This window comes from Meleagris gallopavo, chromosome Z (genome assembly GCF_000146605.3).
Source record: "Meleagris gallopavo isolate NT-WF06-2002-E0010 breed Aviagen turkey brand Nicholas breeding stock chromosome Z, Turkey_5.1, whole genome shotgun sequence".
Classification (NCBI taxonomy): domain Eukaryota; kingdom Metazoa; phylum Chordata; class Aves; order Galliformes; family Phasianidae; genus Meleagris; species Meleagris gallopavo.
The window spans coordinates 41,031,023-41,033,367 of NC_015041.2; the positions used below are offsets into that span (position 1 = coordinate 41,031,023).

The 2,345-nt window shown below is 33.7% G+C and overlaps 1 protein-coding gene across 1 annotated transcript; it reads right to left on the reverse strand.

Annotated features, from left to right (window-relative positions):
- Positions 1-92: 92 nt before the first annotated feature.
- On the reverse strand, positions 93-1,579 carry LOC104915155 (3'-5' RNA helicase YTHDC2-like). Its single transcript, XM_010725881.2, has 2 exons — positions 1,412-1,579; positions 93-278 (listed from the first exon to the last, which is right to left on the reverse strand). The coding sequence occupies exons 1-2, from the start codon at positions 1,562-1,564 to the stop codon at positions 108-110; spliced, it is 324 nt and encodes a 107-aa protein (XP_010724183.1). The 5' UTR covers positions 1,565-1,579; the 3' UTR covers positions 93-107.
- Between the last annotated feature and the right edge of the window lie 766 nt (positions 1,580-2,345).

Consider the following 2,345-nt stretch of genomic DNA (forward strand, 5'->3'; position numbering starts at 1 on the left):
AAAGCAAAAATAACAAGCATTTTCTGATTCTCACTCAGTGTCCATGTTACCTTGTACAGATCAACCACCATTGACAGTGGTATACAGGTATATTCAGATTCAAGAGTTCACAAATACTTACTGTGTATTACTGGGCAACTTCCAAAATACTTAATAAAGAGATTCGCATCTAGAGCAGCACTAGAAATGATTAGTTTTAAATTAGCCTGGTTTTGCAATATATCTCGCAGTTTTATTAACAAGAAATCACTGAATCTATCCCTCTCGTGTACTTCATCCTAAAACAAAAGGGAAAAGAAACCAGAACATAAACACTCACAAATAGGAATTTTAAAATAACATTTATCTTTCGTAAGTACACTGAATATGCATTAAAAAGTAGAATTCTAACTTAGTTTAACTAAGCACTTTTTTAAAAAAGTATTCAAGTAAAAAACTTACTCGAAGTTTCACATTACTGGAGCAGACTGTGCTGTTAATGAACTATGAAGAGATAACTTGATTTCAGAGGCTGAATGACCCTAGATGATCTTAAAGGTTGCTTCCAACTCAAACCATTCTATGATTCTATGAAGTGCATTTCTGAAACTTTACTAATTCCCTTTGAACAATTATCATCTCCGAGATACCGACATGAACCACAGTTCCCACAGATCTTATTTTAACCAACTCTTCAAAGTTGATGGACTTAAAGGAATAGAATATTACATAATCAGAAAATAAATTTGGTTGCTTAGGTCCATTAAGTCACGTACAAAGCTTAACATAAGTTAAGGCGTATGACTGATTAAAGCGATTATTTACTTGGTGCGTTTTGTTTTCTTTCACATTATGAATTTATCGAGCAGGAAGCCAAGCACTTTTTAAGGTGAAAGCAAAAACATGAAACATCCTTAAACTTTCAGTAAACAGGTGAGTACATACAATTACTTTGATTTTTATGTTTTCAGCAATGGAAAAAGTTTTCAAGGTGATTATATACTCTGATTCCACTGAGTTCTCAGTCCCCATGACAGAAATTACACTACTCCTTATTTTGAAAACCTTTGTGCTAACAATTGGACTGCTAAACTGGTACAGGAAAAATAAGTACATGATACAAGAAATTCTGACAGATTCACAATGACGACTCACACACACATATCCTAAAGCTTTCCTGTTTTATGACAAAAAACCTATGGAAATGTTTAGACATCTGTCCTTTACAACTGCTTCATCATCCTGGATCTAAGTGCTATAATTAACATGAAAATTAGATACTTTAACCAAAAAAGTACACATTTCAGGAGAAAAAATTCAGTATGTACAGAAAAAAAACAAATAAAAACACTTCATATGCTTAATTAGGAAAACAAATTTCACAAGTAATACGTACCACTTCACCTCATATGGAATTCAGAAGGATTCTTACCACAATAACATGTGTTACTGTTGATAGAGCACTGTCTCCTGCCATTAGAGTGCGAAGCAGTATGCCATTAGTGCAAAACGTTAACAGCGTCCTTGGAGAAACCCTATTGAACAGTTCATGAAGATACTTCAGACTTGCACCATTCAAATGCATGTTACCTTTTCCACACTTATTAAAAACTAAAGGGTTGATCAGCTACTCACCAGAACTGGAATTAGATTACAGTTACTCACCAAGTAATTCAACAATACTGTATATTTTTAAACTACCCTTATTTGCAGAGAACACCTACAAAATTCTAGTGCTTATATTCCAAAACTTCAGACACTGGATTCATGTTTAAATAAATAAATCAGCAAATAAAAATGAACTTTGAGAGTCTCTATGTGCAAGATTTGCATGGTTTACTTTGCAAAAACAGTTTCCAATTTTTCAACTGCGACAGTTGGGACTGTATTATTTGCATTTGCCTGTACTTGACTGAATCATAAAATCCATTGATCCTTTCCAAATGCATTAATTTGTCCTTCAAGAAGACAAAAGCTACTGCTTTAGTAGCTGAGGGAATTAGTCATGCAAGAAAAATCAGTTGTTGCCACTACTTTGTCCAGTACTGACAGTTTAAGTTCTGAAAACTTCCTTACTATCATACTCTACAGTTCTTTTCTTGAAGACAAATGAACTCTCTACTTACCACACACTTCCCAAGTTTGGAATTCATCCATCCTTTGCTTACAAAAATTCCTATACATCTTACTGAATTTAAGAACATATCCAAGATGGATTACTTACTCTTCAGTATTCTCTTCTAGAAATCACGACTGCTATCTAACACTTACTAAGATCAAGCAATGAAGTACCTGTGTAACTGGGGTTTTTTTTGTTGTTGTTTTTAAGCAGTGCTGGAAATACTGATCTCTCGAGAACTTTTTTT